General features: G+C 35.8%; 1 protein-coding gene and 1 pseudogene across 3 annotated transcripts in view; both read left to right on the top strand.

Moving 5' to 3' along the window:
* The window catches only part of CLTC (clathrin heavy chain), a 64,352-nt gene that overhangs the window by 4,371 nt on the left and 34,948 nt on the right, over nucleotides 1–25,033 (top strand). For both annotated transcript variants that reach the window (XM_081029025.1, XM_081029024.1), the window contains exons 2-6: nucleotides 16,198–16,405; nucleotides 19,165–19,433; nucleotides 19,917–20,078; nucleotides 22,734–22,847; nucleotides 23,271–23,444. In XM_081029025.1, the coding sequence (XP_080885151.1) occupies nucleotides 16,198–16,405; nucleotides 19,165–19,433; nucleotides 19,917–20,078; nucleotides 22,734–22,847; nucleotides 23,271–23,444 (927 nt within the window). The remainder of the gene's footprint in view (nucleotides 1–16,197; nucleotides 16,406–19,164; nucleotides 19,434–19,916; nucleotides 20,079–22,733; nucleotides 22,848–23,270; nucleotides 23,445–25,033) is intronic.
* On the top strand, nucleotides 3,516–15,781 carry LOC308489253 (ran-specific GTPase-activating protein-like; annotated as a pseudogene). Its single transcript has 2 exons — nucleotides 3,516–4,076; nucleotides 15,750–15,781. The product of its transcript is annotated as a ran-specific GTPase-activating protein-like (transcript).

Below are 25,033 nucleotides of genomic sequence, written 5' to 3'. Positions count from 1 at the left end.
TGGCCATATAAAAAGGGAAAAACAGGTGGAATTAATTTTAGTGTTTCTAAAACTCAGTATTCCCAAAATGTTACGATTTTAACATGTAATCAGTATAAAATTTTCAAATGAGGTATTTTACATTCCTTTTTTTGGGTGCTGAATTTTCAAAATCTGATGTATATTTTACACTTAAAGCTCATCTCAATTCAGACCCTATTTTCATTGGAAATATTTGATCTGTACTTGGCTTTCATAAAATAATACAGTTGGAAAAGCAGATTTGCATACCTACCATGTTTCCCCGAAAAGAAGACCTTGCTGGACAATCAGCTTTAATGCATCTTTTAGAGCAAAAATTGATATAAGAACCGGTCTAAAAGACCCATTAGAGCTGATTGTCCAGCTAGGTCTTATTTTCGGGGAAACGGTACATTATTCCAAACATTCTTAGGTTTTTCATAATTAATCATCAGTAACTTTAACTTAAATTTTAAAATACATTCAGTCACAGTAAGCACATTTCAGTTGCGTAGTACCACATGTGGCTTATGAAATGTGGCTACAGTATTGGAGAATGCCAGGTAAGACTTAACCTCTTTTTTCCCTCTGTTAAATAGGTAGATCTACCGCCTCACAAACTTATCGTGTGTATGAAGGTACTTGGTGTAGTCCTTCAGAGCATGGTTAGCTATATAATTTTTGTCAAGTACAGTTTATGCAGGTATCTCAAAACCAATGATACAACATTTTATTTTCAGACTTGGCTTTTTATGGCTCATAAATATTAGGTACTCATCTAAGATTTGATACTTACCACATATCAGCAACTGTATTAGATGAGGGACAAAGTGCTGAACAAGACTGATTGCAGCTTGCATTCATGTTTGCATTGATTAGTTGACAAAGGCTGTCTCCACATAATTGCAGCCATGGATGTCATTGAATGTTTGATATGGTGCAGAATTTAATACAAATACTAATGGGATACAAAATTGATCTTGCTCTGAAACTGTGCCGAAAAGAATTTTAAAAATCTTTTATTGTATTCCACGAGCGCACATTGTTTACATTTTGGTACATTTTTAAAATTAGTGTTCCTTAGTTAGATATATTTGAGGGACCAAAACATATCTGAGGAAATACCCATGTGGAATGCCCGTGAGGCTTTTGTTCGTGTTGTTATATATGTCCTTCTATAAGTAAATGTCCTTTCTTAAATGGGAAATGAGTTCATTACTGATAGATGTTTAGTCCTGTATGTTAGAATGAGGCTCTAGTTCATTTATCTCTAATTCATTTACATACATGCCATGCTAAAGCTACTTCATAAAATCAGCAAAGTTTACAGCTCTAGGTATCTCTTTTCTCCCCTCTTGGCCAAGTGCCTGTGGCTAATGCTCTTAATTCAAAGGGATGGCAGGAGGCTTGGGTCTGAATGTATTATGCAAAACCCATCTGTCAGACTTGGATTTTGTGTCTCTTCTTTTGTGTTAATGAAAGATATAATTTAAGATATTTTGCCATAGTTTAGAGGGAATAACTATCCATCACATCTTAATTGCTCTGAAATCTACAAGATCAAAACAAATTGACCATTATAGCTGTTAGAGTACCTATTGTGTGCCAAGAACTATGCTAAATATTTTGTTTGTGATTTAATTTAGTTAAGATAATCCCTTCAGGTAGGCAGGGTTAGACTTATTTTGCATATAGGGAAACCGGAGTTCATAGCAGTTAACCTGTAGAGTCACACAGCTTGTGAGTGGGTGGTCAGACTTTAATATTTGTTGTTCTTTCAGTGTGGCACATTGCCTCATTTGGTGAATGATCTGTATTGTTTGAATTACAAAATATATCACAATTTGTATCTATGCTGTGGTGGTCTTTGATGTACACATTCTACTAGCAGTTTGTCTTTAGGTCAGTAGTTTTTATATTATGAGAAAAATAGAATGAATAGAAATAGAATGGCCAGTGAACCAACATTTGATTTTCTATGCCTTAAATGGTTATTTAGATTATGTTTTTAAAGGTTTTTATCCAAGTTCCTAGTAGAAAATTGAGCAGAATGATTGGGACCAGGTTAACTTGTAACCGGGGATATCAATCTATATCCCTTTCATAACTTTTCTATAGACTTTTCCTTAATGACAAGAGAATGAATGTGTTCCGGACTGAAGCCACTTGTGAAAGTAGCTTTCTATTTTACTATATTATTCATTCTTTTTATTTATACTAATGTAAAACTTGAGTAGAACTCAAGAAAAACAATTATGCTTGGGGGAGGAAGAGGAGGAAAATGGAAGTAGAATACGCTTGCTCAGGTTGAATAGCCTAACCAGAGGGGAAAGTGTTTACAGACTTCTAGGGTTGTGCTTGGAGGCAGAACTTCCAGTAATATTAGTACTTCCTCTTCTGAATCACTGGATGAATAAGGACTTTTCTTTAAATTCTGAAGTAAAGCAGATTTTAAAGCTTATTTCTGAAAGAATAGGAAATGAGTTCATTAAAATCATTTCATCAGATTAAAAAATTTAGATTCTGTAGTGTGCTATTGTGGAAGATGTGTCAGATATTTAATCCAAGCTGTCTTTTAGTTTTTCTCAACTTCCTCATTTATTTAATACATGCTTTCTGGCAATTGTAAAGTTAGACTATAGTATATGTGTTCGTGTTTATCATACTATTTGTAGCCCTTACAGACACTCAAATATTAGTTCTATGCTGGAGGGGAGTCTCTCTTTATTCAGCTGAGTTGAACATGCCATGCTAAGGGAAAAACTACCATCCACCCAGTTATTGAAGGCAAGATCTTGGAGTTACACCAGACTCTTTACCCCTAGTCCATTTCTGGAGTAGGGAAGGCAAGAACTCTTGTAGTGAACACACTGGGGGTCCTTAGCATTGCAGTTTTTGATGACCCCCATCTATTGAAACTGTTGGAATCTTAGTATAATAGATGAAAAATGGGAATTGGGTTGAGAGTTGCTTTCATCTGTTTTTGACCCAGCTGCTCATGTAAGAAAGGGCTTGGGGCAGTCAGATGGCTCAGTTGGTTAGAGCCTGAGCCCTGAACAACAGGGTTGCTGGTTCGATTCCCACAAGGGCCAGCGACCTCCATGACTAGATTGAAGGACGACTACTTGGAGCTGATGGGCCCTGGAGAAACACATTGGCCCTAATATTTCCCAATAAAATTAAAATTTAAAAAGAGAAAGTGCTTAAAAACCAGAGTAAAGCCAAAGACTATATCATATCCACTCATCTTGGCAAAGACCTGACTTTGGATAGATTCTCTTATTTGAAATCATCTGGATTGGTAAGAGGTACATTTATCCCATCTAATAATTATTCTTCTCTGTATGTGCTCAACAATTACAACTGTTACAAGCATACGTTTTAAATATCCCTCAAAAAGCAACCCGTTAGGGAAGGGAACAGCCAATGGGCAAGTGGGAGGTGCTGGGGCTGTGCACAGAGGGAAGGAGCACAGAGGGAAGGAGCACAGCCAGGCCTGCCCGTCTGCCGCCTCCATGGCACCAAAGACTCCACCCACCGAGAGCGGAGAAGATTCCAGCCACCACCCCCAGTTTGAGCCTGTAGTTTCTCGAGCAAGAAATTAAAACACTGGAAGAAGGTGAAGAGGAGCTTTTCAAAATGCGAGCAAAGCCATTACGATTTGCTTCGGAGAAGGATCGCCCAGAATGGAAGGAACGAGGCAAATGGAGAAAGGACCATCCGCCTCATGCGGAGGGACAGGACCCTGAAGATATGCACCAACCATTATATCACGCCGATGTTGGAGCTGAAGCCAAAAGCAGGCAGTGACCGCGCCAGGGGTTGGAACACCCATGGGGTCCTGGCTGGCCCAGAAGCGACCTAAGCCAGAGCTGCTGGCCATTCGCTTCCTCAATGCTGAAAATGCACAGAAATTCAAGACAAAAGGTTGAAGAATCCAGGAAAGAGATCGAACAGAGAGAAAAGAAAGAATCAGGCAAAAATGATAATGCAAGAAAGTGACTGAAAAGCTAGAACCTATCCATGAAGGAGGAGAGCAGCGAGTCTGAATGAGACCAAGGAAAAAGCTGAGGAAAGCAATAAGTCCTCTGCCCTTGTTTTCTTTTCCCTTAAAAAAGAAAAAAAAAAGCCCTGCCTTTTCTTTTTGGTTTGTTTTTATTGTTTTGTTTTTACAAGGGACTTTATATAGAGAGAACTGAATTACGACAACAACAACAACAAGCAATCCATTAGGGATGTTTCTGGAGATCATAATCCAAAGGTAAGTGAAAAGACAACTCATAATATGCGAATGGAATTTGAGGCATGTTGTACAATTCCCATGAAAGCACCATAATGATTTTAAAACAGGTTTGGATTGGAGATGACTACTGCAAATGAGGGCACTGATGTGAAAAATGCATGTGAAGAGTTTAAGTAAAATGGTGTCTGAAATGTGAAAAGTAGAAAAACATTTCTGAGTTAATTATAATTTTAAGTGTCTGTATAAATTAAGTCAAATGTCTACTTGAATTATATTAAGCATATATATATGTATATAGATATAAGCATATATATCAATATACATACAGATATATGTACATGCACACACATACGTATACATATATAATATCTAATCCTTAGGAGTTTGTACTTTAATGGGACCAGAAGCTTTTTAAAATTAAGTAAAATTCATTAAGCTTAAAATTACCTATTTTAATGTGGACAAATTTAGTGGTATTTAGTACATTCACAATGTTGTACAGCTGTCACCTGTATCTAATTCTAAAGTTTTTTCATCTCTGCAGAAGGAAACCCCATATCAAGCAGTCTTTTCATCCCCACTTCTCCCTAGCAAGCACTAGTATGCTTTCTGTCTCTATGGATTTACCTGCTCCTATAAATGGAATCATACAATACATGTCTAACTTCTTTTACTAAGTATATTTGAGATTCAGTTATGTTGTACTATGTATCAATACTTCATTCCTTTATGGCTGAATAATACTCTATTGAATGGACATGCTACATTTTATTCTTTTTATCAATTGATATTTGGGTTCTTTCTACCTGTTGGCTATCGTGAATAGTGCAGCTGTGAATATTAGTGTGCAACTTTTTGTTTGAATACCTGCTTCAGTTATTTGGAATATCTACCTAGCAATGGAATTGCTGGGTCACTTGGTAAAATTCTGTGTTTTAGCTTTTTGAGGGACTGCCCAGCTGTTTTCATAGCAGCTGCACCATTTTACATCTCTACCAGCAATGTATGAGAGTTCCAGTTTTTTTTTCCACATTCTCTTCAACGCTTGTCAGAAGCTTTGTTGGGTGTCTGGGGAATAGAGTACTTGGGAAAATGAATACCCTATTTGGTCATGTATTGTATTTTTAGTTCTGTGTTTTCTCCCAAGCTTTGTAGCCCTGCCCTTCCTTAAATTGTGTGCCCTTCTTTAGATTCCGTTTCCATTTCTTCAGAGATACCACATATACCCCCACATATATCCGGGTTAGGCGTGCATCCCTTTAACCACACGGCACCTTTGTAATTGTTGTGTGCCTGTTACGCAATGAGTAGAAGAGACCGTACCTCGTTTACTGTAGAATTCTCTGTATTGGTATAGTGTCTGGTATACAGTAGCAGTTCTGTAATTGTTTAAATGTGATTATTGGAAAAAGTACTAAGAATTAGGAAGAGACTGGAGGAAATACTTTATAAAGACTTCCATTAGAAGCGGAAGAAAACTGTTGGCATCATCTGTGGCATGCAAAAACACTTCATACAATACAAACAAAACCCCATGGAGATAAAGGGTTGCAATAACAACATGTACAGAAACAGTTGATCCTGACGGCAGTTAGGAGCAGAATTGGCCCTGTGGAAATCTGCAATGTCAAAGATTAACTTGAACATTTATTTTGAAGATTCTTAAATTTAGAGGGAAATTACAGAATTAAATAAAATGGGAGGTGTGACAGAATAGGTTACAAATCTTAAGAATGATAAAAAACCAAAGTAATTGGAAGGGAAGCTTTTTTGAGTTAATGGAAGAAAACTTGCCTGATATGAAAGAAGCAAGATGAAAGGGTTTGGTGGTTGAGACACCTGGGGAAGTTTTAGTACCATGAATTAAAAAAAAAAAAAAAAAGTAAATTAACAAAACAAACAAACTCATAGATAATAGAGAACAGTTTGGTGGTTGCTGGATGGGAAGGGGTTGCTGGATGGGAATCATTTTATATAATTGATTAAAAAAGGGGAAGTGATTAAGAAGTACAAATTACCAGTAATAAAAACAGTCATGGGGGTATAAAGTACAGCATAAGGAATATAGTCTATACGAGTAATATTATAAGAACTATGTATGGTGTCAGGTGGGTACTGGACTTACTGAGGTGATCACTTTATAAGTTTTATAAATGTCTAACCACTTATGCTATACACCTGAAACTAATATAATATTGAATGTCAACTGTAACTGGAAAAAAAAATCGAGTGACCAGGGCATACCCTATCCCTAACCAAAAAACTCAAAGCAATCTTTAAATGTCACACAGTGAAACAGTATCTAGGTTGTTACCTCAGTAATAGTTTAACACAAAGGAAACAATTTAACTAGAACTTGTACTTAAGTAACAAGTTATAATATATTGAATTGATATTAAGTTGCCAAATAATAGGTGCTTAATAGGTGTTAATAGAAAATAAACCTTAGTCATTTAATCATTTTAATGCTTGGAACTCCCTGAATTTGTTAATATTAAGTGATTTTGAGATAGCCTACAAGTCTTTGTGCTGAGTGTTACTTCATTCAACTGCACTTGACATTTTTGCCATTTAGGTTTATAAGGAAATATTCCAGTGACTCCAATGTAAAATAAAATCGTTCTAGACTTGTAACTTATAGCACCTCGGTGCTGATCATACTTTAAATGATTGATCCAACTAGAAAAATAAGCGACACAGCATAATGTCTAATTTCCTAGCAGGTTTGTCAGTATAAAGTAGAAAAATACATGAATATGTGCATCAATACTGAGATTGAGTTGAAACAGCTGGGCTCCCACTTAAACTATGTTTTGTGAAGTCATTGGTAAGTTGTGTTATAGAATAAAGTTTCTTTGGGACCTTTACAGTTTTAATAGTAAGGAAACTGATCACGTATTTTATTTGTGATCATTCCGGGAAACCAAGCCCTTGGTGTCTGCCCTGGGACACTCAGATCATCCTTTGAAGGTCTTTATGTTAAATCAGCACTAAATATTTATTGAACCTTCAAAGTAAGCCTCATTTGTGGATCTTTGAAAGGAAAGTGGATAAATTGTGACCCCTATCCCCATTGCCTACTCCAACACACACCTATAATCTCTTACAGTTTTGGTAGCATTCAGTTGTTCTGTGCCAGCTGAATGGCATTTATACCAGAAAGGGGATTCATAACATTGGAGAGTCATACCCATCTGCAAGATTTGGGGCGTAAAAACTTGTATTCCCTTGCAGCTTGGTCAGAATTGATATGTAATATTTCACCTAATTATTGGATGATTATTTTTTAAGAAAGAGTCAAATTTAAAGTTTTAAAATTTTCTAGTCAGTAGTTGGCTACAAGTAGGAAAAATTCCCTTTGAGTCTCCTGATCGTTTACCAGAGCTAAAAGTCTTATAGTCTGTCTCCAACTGTAGTTCCTTTCTTAACAATTGGGAGTGAGTGACTAGAGTCAAAAATTTTAAGAGATAGTCATTGCCTCAGAGGCTATTGTGGGGTATAAATTAGTCTATATATTTTAAGTGTGGGGTCAGCAAATATTAAAGGCATTTTTCTTTGTTGCTTGAAATGTGTGAAGCACACAGAAAACAATGGCTGATACCCTATTGATGGAAGAACTAAAGGAATGCTGCATTCTCAGCATTTTCATTTCCTGTAGAAGACAGCTACAGCAGTATTTATGTGACATTCTGCTAGTTTCCTGGAAGAGCTTAATGAAGTAATCACTGTCAGCATTTTTTCCCTCTGTGATTGATATTAATGAAGGTAAAGGATGTTTGGAAATTTTAAAGGAAATTATGCTGAGTGAAATTTGGGGTAGGAAGTTAACCAAATCTTCAGCCACTTAAAAATATCTGTATTGCGTGATATCCAAGTATTAGCAGTTCTTTCTAAAATTGTTGACTGCTTAACTCTAGTGGTAACACCTATAAAGTTTATCAAGATACATGATTCATTTACAGAAAGGTAACGGAAATAGGACTATACATAGAACATTTACAAAATAGCCTCATCTGAGATACAGTAACTCATGCATACTTCCTTTACATCCTAACTATTCACATGAAACAAGGAGGAAGGATCTGGAAAGTGTAAAGCCAAGCACTTAATTGTGAAACATAAGTTCTTAGTAATGCTGTCATAAACACAAGTTTTAATGTATTTTGATTTTCAGCTGATACAGCTGGTAGTCTGATTTGAGTTTACTAGTCATTCATTAGGAGGCAAACTTCCTGGTAGGCATATAAAAAAGCCTGTTTCCCATGAGTGTTCCTATCTGACAAAATGTAAGATCTGCTGGTAGGCTGAAAGTAAACTATTGCTGCTTTAATTATGTGATCTTTGTAGACACAAAATTGTGATTGATTCCTGAGATAGAGACTTTGTGCTAATAGAGGGTCTTGTCTTTAGCTAGTCAAAGAATTGGACATTGAAAAACACTGTGATTTTACTTGGGTGTGTTGTTTTATGCTAGCATATCTGCTCTTTTTAATAAATGTATACCATTTGGATTAAATATATTCATTGTTCATTCGGTCTCTTTAACAGTGTTTTCATAGTTTGATCACTAATGTATTCTAATAATGTGCTGACTCACTGCCATTGGATTTCCTGATTCCTTGATATATAAAGGTTTTTCTAACTGTCTTTAGTAAAATGTTTTGAACAAACCAAATTGGCTCACCGTAGGTTTGCCCTACATCAGAGCTAGGCTGTTTTACAATACTGTGTCATAATACCATGACCCCAGAGCCAGATAACTGCAAAAGGACAGAAATCCTTAAAATAGCGAGTGCTCATGTACCCCCATACTGTTCTAAGTGTGTGGTGTGTGGGAAATCACTTTCAAGCAGCACCTAGGCACGCTTTGCTCCCCATAAAGCAAGAATGGACAATTTTTTCTTTTTGTCACGTTTACAATCAATTATAGTTTCAAAAGCAAGACAAAAAAGACAAAGCTTTAAAGCATTAAAAATTGATGAGCAATTAACTTAGAAGCTTTTTACCAAATTTCTTTGATCTTACTACAGTCTCTTTTCATACTGACCATTTTTGAAATTGAGGATTCATCTTACAGTTGTGTACTCTTTCCCCAAAAGCTTTATGATATTGATGAACATCTCAGAAATTGTGACAGTGGTAGTTTACCACGCACAGAGATGGGCCTCTCTTTTTCTCCTGTTCTTTGAAGAAATTGCATCTTAACTCCATTTGCACATTCTCAGTCCTCAGTTCCTTGTAACACTGGGCCTCTGGTGTTTGAATGTTTTGTGATTTCTCCAAGGGGAATGAGGTGCCCATACTGAGGAGTTTTTCCTTGGGCTCTTTCTTCTGCTAGCTTTGAACTTTGCAGATTAAGCTTCCCCCAAGCCTTATGGCGATATCTGGACTCTGAAACCTGAAAATTCTGTTTTTTTTCTGTTTCCTTTTCTTGTCTGAAGTCCTTGTATAAGTTGAATGTGTCTCTGTACCACCTGTTCTTCATATTTTGCCACAGTTTAATGTTAAAGATTTTCCTTTTCTCTTTGTTGGACTACTAAGAAAAACTTTGAAAACAGTACTCTCCAGTAGAACTATATGATGATGGAAATGTCCTGTATTCTGTGCCTTCTGGTACGGTAGTCACATGTGGCTGTTGAGTACTTGAAATGTCACTAGTGTGACTGAGGAACTGAATTTTAAATTTTATTTGCTTAACAAAATTAAATAGCTGCATGTAACCCATTGGCTACCATATTTGACAGAGCAGCAAACCTCTCAGTTCTAATTGGGCAGACATCCAGTGTACACCTCCTTTACTGAGCGTAAACTCGTGTACTTGAATTATTTCACTCTGGTTTGATTTTCATCTTCACCTTTTGAAGTTGTATTCTTCCTTCCTGCCCTACAGGTAAATTATCTAATAAAAATCTGACCCACACAATTTAATTTTCAATTTCTATAACCTATAGAAGAGTGGAGATTAATCACTTTTTGAAAACTTTTAAAAAAATAAATTTGTAAGCCTTCGTAAGACTGAGGAGAGTCATATACCCAATCATTCAGATTTTTAATGTTTCGCTTTTTTTTTTTTCTTAAACATTTTAAAGAAATTTGGGCTATCATGACATTTTACCTCTAAATGCTACAACATGTATCTTTAGAAAATAAGGAAATTTTCTTATAGTCATGGTGTTATTATAGCATCCTAATATTTAACAGTTCCTCAATATCTAAACACCAGTCCATATTCCACATTCAGATTTCTCTGATCATGCCCAAATGTTACTGGTTTGTTTAAATCAGGATCTAGGCAAAATCTACATGTTGCTTTCAGTTGTGTCTTTTTTAAAAGAGTCTTTTAAAAAACACTTTTTTTTTTTTAGCAGAGTTCCAGATTTGCAGAAAAGAAGGGTGTAAAGAATTCCCATATACACCCTTTACCCAGATTCTTCAGTTCTTAACATTTTTTTAATGCCTTTGATTTATCCTCTTTTGTGTCTCTGTACCCATATTTTTTTACTAAACTGTTTGAAAGTAATTTGTAGATACGGTACCTCTTTACCACTACATACTATAGAGAGTATGTTTACTAAGAAAAGCAAAATGGTCTTAATAGCCACTCTAAAATGATCAAAGTGAGGAAATTGACAATACTGTTATCTAATCTCAGGCTTTATTCAGATTTCATTAATTGTCCAATAATGTTCTTTGTATCAAAAGAAAATCTGGGATCATGAGTTGTCCTGTCTCTAGGTTTCTTTAATCCGGAACTCTATTGTATTTGATGGCATAAATATTTTTGAAGAGTACAGACTGTTTATTTTGTGGAATGTTCTTCAGGTTAGGTTTACCTGATGTGCTGTCATGATTAGATTCAGGTTGTATATTTTTGGCAGGAATACCACAAAGGTAATGTGTTCTTTGTAGTGGATGCCCTCGAGAAGCATATGCTGTCAATTTGACCCATTCCTAGTGATACTAATTTGATTACTTGATGAAGTTTGTGTCTGACAGATTTCACTACAAATCTCTCGTTCCCTTTGTAATAAGCATCTTGGGAGATATTCTGAGGATATGTTATTCCTCAAAATTTGTCATTAATTTTAGTATCCTTTATGATTCTTGCCTGAGTCAGTTATTGTGAATACAAAATACCTATAGTGACTTTAAAACAAATTCTATCAGTCTTTTACCATTTTTAAATTAAAATTTAAAAAATTTAAAAAAGTTTTCAACTACTGTTGACATACAATATTATATTACTTTCAGGTGTACAACGTAAATCTTTTACCATTTTTGTTAGCTTTCTTCTCTAAGGAACAGCTTGTCCTTTATTATATATATATATGTATTTTTAAATTTTATTGGGTTAGCATTGGTTAATAAAATTACATAGGTTTCATAGATGATATAGTACATCATCTGTATATAGCATTGTGTGTTAATCACCCAAAGTCAGATCTCCTGTCACAATATTTTCAACCCCCTTTACCTTTCCTACCTCCCCCCACTGACCGTTGTCTGTCGTCTGTGTCTATGAGATTCTTGTTCTGTTTGTCTTGTTCATTTGTTGATTTCAGTTTTTATATCCCACGTCTGAGTGAGATCATATACAGTTCTTGACTTTTTCCATCAGACTTATTTCGCTTAGCATGATAATCTCATGATCCATCCGTGTTGTTAATGGCAGTATTTTATCTTATGGCCAGGTAGTATTCCATTGTGTATATATACCACGTCATCTTTACCCAATCATTTATTGAAGGACACTTTGGTTGTTTCCATGTCTTGGCCATTGTGAATAATATTGCAATGAACATAAAGGTACATATATCTTCATGAATAAGTTTTTCAAGTTTTTTGGGTAGATAACCCAGGAGAGGGATTGCTGTGTCATATGGCAGTTCTATTCTTAAGTTTTTGAGGAACCTCCATACTGTTTTCCATAGTGGCTGTACCAATTTACATTCCCACCAGCAGTGTATGAGGGTTCCTTTTCCTCCACAACACTTGCTATTACTTGTCTTTTTGATAATAGCCATTCTAACAGGTGTGAGGTGATATCTCATTGTGTTTTTTAAATACACACACACACACACACACACACATTCTTAGGTTTCGTAAATCTCTTAATCTAGAAGTGTCCTGAAAAAAGGAATGTTTTCCTGTGTAAAAAGATTCTGGATTCTGTAACTTTTAGTTAGACATTTTGAAGAGCACAGGTAGAAGAGGTTTTCGTTCTTAAAGAAAATTCTTTTACTTGAGTAGCTTAAAGTTTGGTTGGATAAATTGAACTGGAATTGTGGGCCATGGGCAGATTGGGAAACTTTGGTTTTGGAAACATGTAGTATAGGAGAGTGTGTGTGTGTGTGTGTGTGTGTGTGTGTGTGTGTGTGTGTGTGTGTGTGTCTTTGAGTCTTTGAACCAGGTGGCTTCAACTCTTGTGCACAGTGAAGAGAAAAATGCTGTGCCTACTTTCCATTTTAATGCTTACTAGTTTCTTATTCTTGAGCTCTTCAGGGTAAAGAGAATTTTTGATGATTCTGACCTTATGCCATCTGTTTGTGTTAGCTTTCCCAGCTTGCTTCCTCAGCAAATGTGTTGGAGACATGTTTTCAGCAAGTTTGTTAGAACTGTTCCATGATGCCCCTAAAAATAGGCATTAAAATAAAGTAGGGTTACTTAGCATGAACATGTTAAATGGTTCTGTGTTACATGTTTTGAAGATTCTGGTGTCTGCCTAACTTTAGGTAGGCAAATTAGGGAGCAGAATTTGAAGTCTGTAAGTGTAATTTCCTTTTGTCAAAAAAAAAAAAAAAAAAAAGCATTTCAGTGTCTGAGTAAGTTAAGCACTCAGAGACCCCTTATCTGTTATCAGTAGTCAAAAGAAATTCACACCCAGAGTTTCAACCAACGTTTAGGACTGCTGAATTAAGCAGATAATAAAATGGAAATACAAAAAAAGCTAACCTTGAACTGTATTATATGTACTAATAGTATCTATTGAGCCTTTACTATGTGCCAGGCATTGTTCTAAGCATTTCACATTAAATCCTCACACCACTGGGATAGGTTACTATCATTTCAGGTGTTTCAGATGAGGAAACAATATACAGAGATAACTGATTTGTCCATGATCTCTTAAGTGGCAAAACTGGACTAAACCCAGATATCTTGGCTCTTAGGAGGCATCCACAGAATCTACTAACTCTGGATGGCACTTTTATAATCAAAGTTATACATTTGTACAGTAATTGACTACTTGAATGAAGAACCTTCTGTGTTCTCTAGATTATGGGGAATCTGAAATACCGTGTTTCCCCGAAAATAAGACCTAGCCGGACCATCAGCTGTAATGCGTCTTTTGGAGCAAAAATTAATATAAGACCTGGTATTCTATTCTATACTATTCTATTCTCTTCTACCCAGTCTTATATTAAAATAAGATCAAGTATTATATTAATTTTTGCTCCAAAAGACGCCTTAGAGCTGATGGTCCAGCTAGGTCTTATTTTCGGGGAAACATGGCACTATTTCTCACTAAAAAAAACTAAGTAGTGTCTTTTTTCTCCCCAGCCATGTTAATCCAAATTAGGGTGAGGGAGGGAGGAGAGGGGAAAAGGAAACATTTTATCGTTTGTAACATGTAACTCCAGGGCACTCTAGAGTTTTGGGTTTGCTGGTTAAAAGTAAATCTGTTACTTTTTGGAATCTAAACTGGGCATAAGTATCATTTCTTACAGTTGTGCCACTTGTAGATCCTGTCACAAATCTAGTCTGTAAACCAAATGAGTTACGAAGTGTGTCTTTTGTTTCTTTTAAGGGAGCAGTTGATAATTTGTACTTTTGTGCATGTGCTGTTAGTATTATTTTTATGGAGGATGGAAATGCATACTTTCATATGCATAGGATATTTCTGAGATGAAGTATCTCAAATTGCTGGAGAGGAGCATTACTATAAACATAGAGTTGGTGACGTTTCATGTTGCTTTTACGTATGTATTTCTAGTTCTGTGAGCTGGAATATTTTCTCCAATTATTGGAAACTGTAACTATCGATTAAATTTACAAGAGTCTGAGAATGGTCTTCTCAGAAAAATAGATGTATACATCCCCCTGAAATTAGACTGACAACATGGTTTGTATAAGGCCTCCCTGAAGCCCACCCACAGTCCCTTTGTATGTTTTGGGGGACCATTTCTAGTTTATCTTCCTCCACTAGTTCTGGAACTAAAAGTCACTATAAAACTTAGAGTCAGGAAGAAATGAAAATTAATAATTTATAAAGTTTCATTATAACCGAATTCATTATAAGTTACATATCTCACAGCTTGTGTACTTGCCTTGCATGGCAGCATATACTTGAGCTTGTAAAGCTAGTTAATCTTCTACTTTATTACCACGTTTGTGTTAATAGGCAGTTGGCTTGAGTCCTTGCTCTGGTGTTCAGTGACTGAGTTACTGTACCTATTGCTTTATAATTGGTTGTGCCAGCAATCATTGAGGAATAAGAGGGAAATGAAAGTAAAATGTAGTCTCTGAATCTTATGTTATATCTTATTCAGATCCTGGTCTGGTTATATCGTTAAGCACTGTTAGCAGATGTGCTTGACAAAAGAATTTAGAGAAAATACAATTAACTTGGCTTAGCCAGTCTGTAAGAGGGTAGTGACAGTGGAGGTCTCTGGGGAGGAAAATTGGATATCTGGAGGACAATGGGAGGAGGAGGACTTGATTTTTTTTCTTTTTCCTGTGACATTTCATTTTTATATTTTGTTCCATGTGAACTTATTATACAGTGGAGGAAAGAAAGGAAAAAACAAAAAAACAAAACGAACTAGTCTGGCCAAGGCTAATATAATAAAGCCTTCTGGCAGCCAGTTAGTGGGATTTATTCTATTATACCACATTTAATCACCTAGAATATTAATGACCCACTCTGGTAGAGATCTCTTTCTGACGGGTGCCTTTTTTTCTTACACACTTAACTGGTTTTCAAAGACCTACCTTCCTCAGAGCCTCTGTATTTGTTTAGCAACTACTTGAATGTCTTCTGAGTACACAAAGCAAATCTGATTCCATTATTCCTTGTTAAAACCCTTAAATAGCCTCCTTTGCCTAAAGAATAAATTTAGGATTCTTAGTGGGCTACGTTTAGCTTATCAGTCTGGCCCTTGCTTATCTTATCTTTATAACCTTAATTCTCCACTACTTTATTACTATGTTCATAGTCTATACTCCCAATGTTATAAAAGTACTTTAGTTTCCTTAGCAGACCACACTTTCACCTCTCTGGGCCTTAGCATTTGTTTTTCCTTCTTGTTGAACATTCTCTAGCCCACCTCCCTTGAACGCATTCCCTTACTGTGGGCCTTCTTTGGCAAGGTCCCTCCCTCATACCTTTGTTTTGGAGCACTTTAACTCTTTACTTGTCTGTCTTCTTTTGCTAGTCCAAGTTCCTTTAGATCAGGAGCTTTGTGAAATTTTAAATTTCTCTCTTTTTATGCTGTAACTTAAATTTCAGATTCCTGGGTTCTAATGCATGTGAACAAGTAACTACTAAATGTTAAAGAGGGTAGGAGAGAACAGATCCAATAGTTCAAAAATCTTAAGAAACACTGATGACCTCAAATCCTTTGAACCATAAAGACTAGCTCTCAGATGTAGCTCTTTCCTTTACCTTTATGTCTATTTGTTCTGCCCCTTAGTTATAACCTCAAGGTTATAAATCTCTAGTTATAACTACAAGGTTATAACAAACAATTGGATGCCATATTTGTTGTAAGAGCAATAGGTCCATTATTTGGCTATTAATTGCTGCACTTGAATCAATGTAATGGAGTTTTCACTGTTGACCTTGAAGCACTAATGGTTAAATGAGGATTTGTAATGACGGCAATACATGAATATCAAGTCTAATTCACTTTGTAACATGGCTTACTAATGTTTTTTGTTTTTTGTTTTTCCTCTAGCTCCAGAACCTGGGTATAAACCCAGCAAACATTGGCTTTAGTACCCTGACTATGGAGTCAGACAAATTCATCTGCATTAGAGAGAAAGTAGGAGAGCAGGCCCAGGTGGTAATCATTGATATGAATGATCCAAGTAATCCAATTCGAAGACCAATTTCAGCAGACAGCGCCATCATGAATCCAGCTAGCAAAGTAATTGCCCTGAAAGGTATAAGGGGTTTTTATTTTTCCTTAAAACTCTTCCTATGTATAGTTTATTCAAAAATGGTAATTAGGATCCGCCTCTTTTAATATTGTGATTAAATTTGCTTAAATAGATCTGCAAAGTTAAAGCTATTACTGAATTTTTTTAAAATTATTTTCATGGCTTTTACTTGGCATGTTCTATAAAATGTCTTACTTTTTACTCAGCATAGATCTGCTTGGAAAAATTTTAGGTTTTATAGTGAATGAATGTAAATTTTACACCTTCAGTGTGATAAGACTGCTAAAAAAAGTAACTCCATATACAGAAGACATAAGAAATTAGTGATTCATATTCTGGAATAAAATATACTTTGCTAATATTAGCACCTAAACATTTTGTTATGATGATAAAATTGCCATTCATGCTGTGCCATTTTTGTACTTCAGACTTGTATTTCATTTAGATTATCAAGTTTTTCAAATAGCTTGAATTTACACTGATTTTGTTAAAAGTTTATATATAAGGGGGTATTAAAGCTTTGGAATCATGCATGTTAAAGTTTATTCAGACTAACTTTTTAATTGTCACAGGAGGGAACTATACAACCTGTTAGTCTAAACAGAGTTCAGAGAACCTGATATTGACTGGCAGCCTATATTAATTTTTTCCTTTGAATTTTAGAAAATAGAATCGACCCTTTAAAACAGAAGTTTTTAAGAGGGCTAGGTGATAAACTGATTGACTCTAAAAATGACATTTAACTGTCTATTTTTGCTTGTTTTTCTTGGTAGTAGTGGGAAGAATACAGGTTTCTAGTAATTTCTTGATATATATTGTAGGTGAGTTGTTAGAAGTGCTGAAATTTTTAAACAGACTTTTCTTTACATGATTTAAACTTTGTATTTAGTAATACTGGTTGGAGATTAAATGGGAGGGTGGGGTGAACAGGGAGAGGGCCAAGCATATTCAAACAGATGTCACCATTACATATCCAAGATTAGAGTTGATCTCACCTCAAGAATAGATGGTCCACCTTTCACGTTGGACCACATGTTTCTTGGCAGTAAGCATTTGCTTCTATCAGAAAATACATATTATACTTTAAGATATTAAGCTCCCTTCAGCCTCCTTAAAGAACTTAAATTCAACTGCTTATCAACTCTCACACCTCTATTAAAAGGCCATCGTTTTAATTTTCTCAGAATTCTTTTCTATTTTTAATGTTGTTGTTATCTTATCACATTTCTTAATGCTTTCTTATGTGTGCAGATGGTGAGTTATCTTAAATTAGATTGTATTAGTTATTGTCCTGTTCTATAAAAAGAATAAATTGAAAAGATTTTCAGAGCATTGTACAATAATAGCATTATAGGTTCGTGCCCATATGTCTACACTGTGGACGTAAGCTGTCATTCCTTGCCCTCCTCTCCAAACCACCCTTTCATACATAAACGCCAACCTCTTTCATGTAAAAAAGAATAAAAGTCTGACTAGGGGTTGGGAAGGCAGCAAAGGAAAGTAAGTAATTTTCAGAAACAGCAGGTCCTGGAATAACGTTTGTTACAAGATTGTTGAGATGCCATAGGAATTTAACTTGTTTATATCAATTAGCCTATGGTAAAGTTGGTTTTGTTATTCCGTTATGTCATTTAAAGTCAGAGATCCTATTAAGGACTTAACTACTGCTTCCCGATGAAGCCAGTTTTAAATGCCTTGGCTTCTTTTTATAAACAGGACAGTAACTCTCACAATTGTTCAAGTCTGGTTGTGGTTTACATATTGTGTGGGATGGAAATAACATTCTTTGTTTTATGGAGGAAGTTCTTACACATGTGGTAAGAAGGCTCATGGTGCAGAGATGTATGTTTTGTGTCCCATCCCATCCCCGCCCCCATACTATCTTAAAATTTTTGTTATTCAGGAGCCAGATTCTCTGTGGCTCAGGAATGGAGTTTTCCTTTGTTTCTATTGACTAATTTGGATTAGATAGTCTATTGATAGCTGTGGTCTATATGACCTCTATTAATATAAACCAAATCACTTTTCTGACTGATGATTTTCAAATTACAAGTACAAGTCTTTGCATCTGATTCAGTGAACTCTTTACACTCAAGGCAAATTTCATCCTTCTTTTACTAAATGCTTGCTGTCTTCATTGGATGAAGCTTGAACTTTGTTCCTATCTGCAGTGTATTAACAGCATCTGAAACTGTCCTCTGTCTCCCTCTCCTTTCCTCCAGTACTTCTACCTTTCCCTTTGTATCTTAAACCAATTAAATGTAGCATGCACTTCTCTTATGTGCTGATGGTACAAGGAAGAGTTGAAGTGGATCCTTTTAAAAAGGGACATTTTCCCCACGTGTTTGTATCAAATTTGCTTTCTTTTGTGTACCTACAATTTCGTTAACGCATAAACATGCTTAAGTATAAATACGAAGATTACAGCCTTATTTTCCATCATTGCTAAGCAAGCTGTTCTTCAGATTCACTTTTAGTTGGGATTTAGAAACTTTAGAATTTGATGTTATCTGTTTAAAATGTCTGTTAGAGGTAATACAGTTTTTGCTTCAGATGTAGATGTTGATTGTTTGCTCAGTCTCGGCTATCTTTTCAATGGTTGCTGCTCTATCAGTTTGACTTCTGTAGTTGGTAATTGAGTAGTCTCATGATAGAATCATTTTGTTTGGAAGTTATAGATCTTGTTACAGAGCTAGTCTAGCTAGATACTAATTGATCCTGAACTTTGCTTTCTTATCATAATTCTTAATTTTTATTTTTAGCTGGGAAAACTCTTCAGATATTTAACATTGAAATGAAGAGTAAAATGAAGGCCCATACCATGACTGATGATGTCACCTTCTGGAAATGGATCTCCTTGAATACCGTTGCTCTTGTTACGGATAATGCAGTTTACCATTGGAGTATGGAAGGAGAGTCTCAGCCAGTGAAAATGTTTGATCGCCATTCTAGCCTTGCAGGTTGCCAGATTATCAATTACCGCACAGATGCAAAGCAGAAGTGGTTACTGCTCACTGGCATATCTGCACAGGTAACAGTTTTCTAGTTGTAAATAAAGAAAAGTTCTAGAGAATTAATACGCCCAGAATGCAGCTTATTTTGAAATTAGATCTTCTGTGCTCAGTCAATATTGAATCTGACTTATTTTGGAAGACTTTTTTCCTTTTCCTTTTTAAGAAATAAAGGTTGCTGGCTTAATGCCTTTATTCTGACATATACTTTCAGATTATATACTCTTACCAAGTGTTTTTTTTTTTTTTAAGTCTTACTTGCAGATTGAGTGGGTATTGAGTTGATGTATGATTTGGAATTTATTACTGCTATTACTGCTGAATAAGATGATGTTTGGAGCTAAACTTTAAATTAAGAGGTATCAAATCTACATTAAGAGACTAAAAGCAAAGAATTATAAATCCTGCTAAAGATGATAAAGCAATGCTAATTATTTTACTAGTTGAATCTGGGAGTTATTGGCTTAGTAGGTCCCCAAACTATTCTTTTTGATCTTTCGTAGCAAAATCGTGTGGTGGGAGCTATGCAGTTATATTCTGTAGATAGGAAAGTGTCTCAGCCCATTGAAGGACATGCCGCTAGCTTCGCACAGTTTAAAATGGAAGGAAATGCAGAAGAATCAACGTTATTTTGTTTTGCAGTACGAGGTCAAGCTGGAGGGAAGGTAAGGTTTGGCTTTGGAAATTATTTTAGTGAGAATTTATTTGTCTTTAACTAGTCATCGTATTTCAAAATGGTCTTCTCCTTTCCTTGTTAATTTGTTTTTAACATTCAGATTTGTGGTGACTTTGTTTATATTTGGCTTCCAGTGATACTTATCTAAGATGAATAGTATTCTTTTTATTTTTAAAAAATTTTATTTTATTATTTATTCAAAAAAAAAAATACACAGTGGCCCATGTGGGGAATCGAACCGGCAGCCTTGATGTTATTAGCACCACACTCTAACCAACTGAACTAACCAGCCACCCCATGAATACTTTTCTTTTTTAAAAAAAATTTTTTTGGGGGAATATTGGGGAACAGTGTGTTTCTCCAGGGCCATCAGCTCCAAGTCGTTATCTTTTAATCTAATTGTGGAGGGTGTAGCTCAGCTCCAAGTCCAGTTGCCATTTTCAATCTTAGTTGCAGGGGGCGCAGCCCACCATTCCATGTGGGAATCAAACCGGCAACCCTATTGTTCAGAGCTCCCGCTCTAACCAACTGAGCCACCTGACTGCCCCATGAATAGTATTCTTTAACAACTTTTTTGTATCAGTTGTTTATAGTAAGACTTTATTTTGATTGCCTTTACCTAAGGCCTTAATTCTGTGGTTTTCAACTTTACCGTGTATAAGAATCATTAGGGTTGTAGAACTGTACTTTTTTTGTACTTTACATTTAGGGAGACTGTTTCAGTAAGTGGAGCTTGTAATCTGTGTTTTAAATACCCTACATGACTAGATAGAGTGTAGCCTGCAATTTGAGTAACATTGCCTTAAGTCAGAGCTTCTCAACCTTGGCTCTCCCATGGGATCACCTGGACAAATTGAAGTACTTTGTATGTTAGGGGTCTTAGTTGCAGACAGCAAAAACAAGGTCTGGTTGATTACAGCATAGAAAATTTACTGAAAGGACAATGCGTAGTTCACAATAGCTAGCAATGTTTAGAACCAAGCCTGGAAGGTGTGGGGGAATAAGGGAGAATGGGTAGTAGCCAGGGCCCAGCCAAAAGCCCTGCTGCAGAACCCGGAGGATTCCGCCGCTCCCATGACTGCAGTGCTGGATGACACAGCACTGTGACCTCTGGAAACTCAGTTTGACTGCTGTTCTCACTGCCAGAGTAGAGTCTTAACGTCTTCATATTTTTCCATGGGAACTATTTAAAAATAGTAACACAGCAATTGCTGAAAACATGATCATCTATACTCTCTCCGGAGGGAGAGACAGTATGCGCAGTTAGAATTCTGGCTAAAATTTCAGAGTAGGAATCCCTGAACCAAAGAAGGATCCTACCAACCTCTTAATATGACAAGGATAGAAAACACTGATATTTAGATCTGAATTGGTGTGATGTAAACAAAAAGACACATTATAGGTTTTAGAAATTAGATATTATCCTTAAGAATAAGGCTGAGACCTTTTTTGAAAAGTCCTCCTGGAAAAATAACAAATTCAGTATCATTTTTTTGTTCCTTTTTTCCAATATCATTTTTATAGTATCTGAAAATGTGTTTATAGGTTCTTGAGCCTATTTGGTTCATTTTGCTATAGCTTTTGTAGTGTGCTATGGTTTTTGAAATAAGACATAATTTTTTTTCCATATTGCTAGTCATTCTAATTAATTAAGGATGAGAGCCTATAACTTTCACATGATGTATATCTTTGAAACTGAATTATTTGTTGTCTGAGGCCATTCCTGACGTGACTAAGTAAAGTGTATTCTACTCTCTCATTGACATTGTTTACTTTCTCTTGCCTGGCTGATGTGCAGCATCAGACACTTGAAACCAAAATGTTCTCATCCAGTTTATGAGGTCCATGTGATTAGAGCTTAGGTACATATTTTCCGTTTGTATTAGAGTAGAGGTACAGGCAGAAAAGAATTTAATAATTTAAGTTAGATTTCTGTTTAGAAATGCTAAATTTTGTTTGAAAACCACGAGAAAGCACCTTTTTGGGTTATGTATTACCATTCTATGCCCTTAATTAAAGTAGTGGTATTCAACTGACTTCAAAGTTTTTATCTTGAAATAATACACTTTCATAGGAAGCTGCAGAGATAGTAAAGAGAGATCCCCTGTGTCCTTTACCTCAATGGTTACATCTTACCCTCAATGGTTATATCTTACACACACACACACACACACACACACACACACACACAGTAGTATAGTTTAAAAAAAACAAAACCCATAAGTTAACATTGGTACAATTGTGTAATTCTCTCACTTTATCACAAGTACATTCAAGATACTATTCCATCATCACGAGGTTTCCCTCATGCTACTCCTTTATATTGAAACTCCCATACCATTTCTAAACGCTGACAACCACTATGTTACTATTTCTATAATTTTGTCATTTCAAGAATGTTATGTAAATAGAATCCTGTAGTATGTGACCTCTTGAGATGAGCTTTTTTTCACCCTTCAGCATAATGTCATAATATTTTTATTACTGAGGACTATTCCATAGTATGGTTGTACCATAGTATATAATATTCACTTATTGTAGGAGATTTTGGTTGTTTCCAATTTGGGTCTACAGATAAAACTGCTGTGATCCACTGCTAAAAGGCCCAGGTGTATATATGTTTTATTTCTTTTTTTTTGAACAGTTACATATCATTGAAGTTGGCACACCTCCCACAGGGAACCAGCCCTTTCCAAAGAAGGCAGTGGATGTTTTCTTTCCTCCAGAAGCACAAAATGACTTTCCTGTTGCAATGCAGGTATTTTAAGCAAAATAAAGGGACTTTTGAAATCTGTCCTCTTAACAAAATTAATCCAAAAACTGGTATTACTTATATTCAGTATAATTTAATTGGTGCTTAAAAGAATACCTTTTATTTGAAAATAACATTTTTTAGTGATACTTTATAAAGTAATACTCTAATATAAACTGGATTATCCTGAATTGTTCAAAATTATGTTTTCTTTTTTATACATTTTATTCATGTTCTTACGTGTTATGTAAGAGCTTGGGATATTTAAATGTGCTATAAAAATGAGGAAACCATTAATATTAGCTTTTAGTTTTTCATATAAGCCTCTTGTGAAAGTTCTAGAATTCTACCATCTCTAAAATGGGATTGGACTAAAATTTCTGTTTGTAGATTGAGTATTTTACTGAAGTGTTGATTTTCTTTATACAGATCAGTGAGAAGCATGATGTAGTGTTCCTGATTACTAAGTATGGTTATATCCACCTCTATGACCTTGAGACCGGTACCTGCATCTACATGAATAGAATCAGTGGAGAAACTATCTTTGTCACTGCGCCTCATGAAGCCACAGCTGGAATAATTGGAGTAAATAGAAAAGGACAAGTAAGGAAATATTGAAACTTAAATTAAGCAATAAAATAACACTTATTACCATTAGCTTTTGTTTTTTTTTAAGTGAATGGTTACTTTGGATGTCAGAAAATAATCTATTCCTAAAAATACAGACACATATGATACAAAGTCTCTCTTTAATCCTGTCTCAGAGAGAGAAACTAGCCTACTGCCACACAGGGTTGTGTTTATGTGTCTTTATTGTCGAAAGAAATGACTTTATGCAAAAACTAATAGGGTCACATTTGACAGACTTTTTGTTTGTTTGTTTTAGGTTTTATTAGGGAAGGAGAACAGGACTTTATTGGGGAACAGTGTGTACTTCCAGGACTTTTTCCAAGTCAAGTTGTCCTCTCAATCTTAGTTGTGGAGGGTGCAACTCAGCTCCAGGTCCAGTTGTCGTTAGTTGCAGGGGGTGCAGCCCACCATCCCTTGCGGGAGTCGAACCAGCAACCGTGTGGTAGAGAGGACACACTCCAACCAACTGAGCCATCCGGGAGCTCAGCGGCAGCTCAGCTCAAGGTGCCGTGTTCAATCTTAGTTGTAGGGGGCAGAGCCCACCATCCCTCGCCAGCAACCTTGTGGTTAAGAGCCCACTGGCCCATGTGGGAATCGAACCGCAGCCCTCAGAGTTAGGAGCATGGAGCATGGGCTGGCCCTTGACAGACTTTTTATAGGGATATTCTTCCTACGACCTCTAAGACAGATTATCAACTACAAGGGAAAGAATTTTTCCTACATCTCTTCCTAATTCTTTATTTATAAATACTTAATGTTGGAAGGTGATATGTTACAGTAGCTATTGTGGAGTACCTGGCAAGTTATCTAGATAGATAGAGAAAATATTAGCTGTTCTGAATTTGTCATGATTGACAAACCTCTTCGCATCATTAATAAATAATCCTTTTTCTGTGTTTTCTTAGTATTTTAATGTAATTGAAAACATACCTGGAGGTATCTTATTTTCTAAAAAATTGTTAAAACTTCAAAAACAATACTGTTACTGGTCTTGCCTTTTACTAGTTTCCTCCAAATTTGTGTTTTTCCCAGATACCGTGTTTCCTCGAAAATAAGACCTAGCCGGACTTATTCGGCTAGACACATCGGCTCTAATGTGTCTTTTGGAGCAAAAACTGATATAAGACCCAGTCTTATTTCACTATAATATAAGACCCAGTATAATATAATATAATATAGTGTAATATAATATAGTATAGTATAATATAATACTGGGTTTTATGTTAATTTTTGCTCCAAAAGACACATTAGAGTTGATGGTCTGGCTATCTCTTATTTTCTGGGAAATAGGTTAGTAAGCAAAGGAAATAGTAGGTATTTTTTTCCTTTGTTCTGTTAATTTCCAGGAAATGGGGTACATAGGAGTATGAAGAGGCAAATACCCTAGAGAAAGGGAGTCTTTCCCTTCCTGTCCAACCCCTACCTCAACTCCACACCTGCTTAGGTGCTTCTCCTTTATGCTCTTAAAACTTAGGTAACCCTCCTCATAGCACATATCACAATCAATTACAGTTGCTTGCTGAACTGTTTCAGTCACTGTTGTTCAATAAGAAAGGGGCTTT

This window comes from Rhinolophus hipposideros (assembly GCF_964194185.1).
Source record: "Rhinolophus hipposideros genome assembly, chromosome: 20".
Taxonomy (NCBI): Eukaryota; Metazoa; Chordata; class Mammalia; order Chiroptera; family Rhinolophidae; genus Rhinolophus; species Rhinolophus hipposideros.
The sequence above is the reverse complement of the archived record's forward strand: the minus strand, read 5'-3'. Positions and strand labels throughout refer to the sequence as shown.